Source organism: Bufo bufo, chromosome 3 (assembly GCF_905171765.1).
Source record: "Bufo bufo chromosome 3, aBufBuf1.1, whole genome shotgun sequence".
Taxonomy (NCBI): domain Eukaryota; kingdom Metazoa; phylum Chordata; class Amphibia; order Anura; family Bufonidae; genus Bufo; species Bufo bufo.
The window spans coordinates 174,514,964-174,516,957 of NC_053391.1; the positions used below are offsets into that span (position 1 = coordinate 174,514,964).

At 38.6% G+C, this 1,994-nt stretch overlaps 1 protein-coding gene across 1 annotated transcript; it reads right to left on the reverse strand.

Moving 5' to 3' along the window:
* Positions 1-793: 793 nt before the first annotated feature.
* On the reverse strand, positions 794-1,393 carry LOC120993684 (putative claudin-24). The gene has a single exon (XM_040422161.1). The coding sequence runs from the start codon at positions 1,391-1,393 to the stop codon at positions 794-796; it is 600 nt and encodes a 199-aa protein (XP_040278095.1).
* Between the last annotated feature and the right edge of the window lie 601 nt (positions 1,394-1,994).

Sequence of the window (1,994 nt, forward strand, 5' to 3'; positions counted from 1 at the left end):
GCCATAGCTTTTTACCTGACTGAAACCCACTGGTGACATCACGAAAGCTTAGGTTGCAGAACTGCAATTGTGATCTCACAGCAGCTTACCTCACTAAAACCCAGTTGTGAACAGCAACTTAGCTGACAGGAACACAATTGTGTTGCCACAGCAGCCTACCTGACAGAAACCTACTTGCGAAGTCACAACAGCTTACCTCTGAGAAACACAGAAGGTGCTGTGAGGTCACTGCAGCTTACATGACTAAACCTTGTGATGTCACAATAGCTGACATAGCAGGAATAAACTTGTGATATATTAATAAACATATGACAGAGTCGTTCCAAGGTTGAACATACCACCAATTATGAAGTGCCATGAACATTTAATTCATTATGAAAAACAGTAAAAATGTTATGCGTGAGATTAGGTATTTAGTCCCTTAAAGTCAAAAGTCACAAAATATCCATTGATTCAAAATAATTTGAATTCCATTTCATGTGACATTATGTCACTATTATGGGTACATTCCGGCCCGTATGTATCTTTAACTGAGTAGAAAATTCTACTTACAGACATTTTAATTGAGAAAACATATGAGCAAAGGGCTTTCACAAAAGCTCTTATTGTTTCCAGCCCTCTTATTGTAAAGCATGAAACACATGCGGTAAATATGTGATCCGTTCTATCTGCCATTATATGATTTATATAACTGGGGACAAATAAAAGCTCTGGAATCATAGAAGATCTATAAAACAGACGACTGTTAAAACGCAATTCATGACAGAGAAACTGTAATCCTGAAATAGACTGCTTAAAGCCATTTTAATTCAGCTTCCTGTGTGACCTGAAATTGTGAGAAGATGAGGACACATCCACCAGATAATAGGAAGAATCCACCAACCCAGCCAGTGTACATTGCATTCCCAAACTCCCATCGGGGAATGTCTTTAGGGATATTTTGGTCCCAAAATTTGATCAATGTGTCATAAGCAAAGTAGGACACAGTGAAGAAAGTCAGTGTACCTGCCAGTGAAAAGAGGAGTCCTCCAAGTATGTTCAGCATCTTTTTGACATGTCCTTCTGTGCTGTCGAGACATTTCACACAGGTCAGTGCAGGTGTGGAGACCATAAATCCTAAAGCCCCAATCAAGACAGACAGACACACAAGAACCCGGCCCGTTTGGATTAGGACTGGAAGATGGCTTGGGGTCTGATATTCTTGACAAACACTAAACCCCACATCTTGAACAACGCATGTTTGCCACAAGCCAAGCAGGTAATATTCGTTGATGAGAATGCCTGAAGAAAAAGTCAACCACTGAGGAATGAATAAGACCACCAGGCAGCACACATAACCAGTGAGGGACAGGAGAAGGCCTGCAAGTTCGGTGAAGCAGAGTACTACCTCCATTTTAAGCTTACTCTTGATGTCCTTTCTTTATACTTTAGTTGGAGCTTTTTGCGAAAGACAGCTGTCTTACAAGAAACAAGCTTTCAAATACCAGTCGGTAGGCAGCTTGGAATAAATCAATGCATTTTAGTGTTCATCATGTGAGGGACTATTGTTCTTCTTATATCCCTTCTATTTATAGCTCAGCGCAATCGTAGTTTATGACAAAAAAAGACCAATGAAAATGTCTTGTATTCTGAAAAAGATCGCAGCACTAGATTAGATCTTCCCACTTGCTTTAAAAGAAAAAGGAACAATCAGAAACTTAAGATTGTTCTTGAAAATTATTCTTTAAAGCACTTGAAAATAGATTTCACTACAATAACCATTATGTACAGTCAGATTGCATGATTATCAGAATGAAAACTGTATGTTTTAGGCTAGTTTTACGCTAGTGTTCAGTGTTTTTTTATTCTGGCGGGCATTCCGGTAACATTCGGCAATGTTGGATCCAAAGAGCTAATTAACGTTGGTGTAAAACAAGCTTTAGAGTATAAAAAAAAGTAAAACAATGGTAAAGAAAAGTATATCTTATTTTACAAGGTTTTCATTAGGCCACATG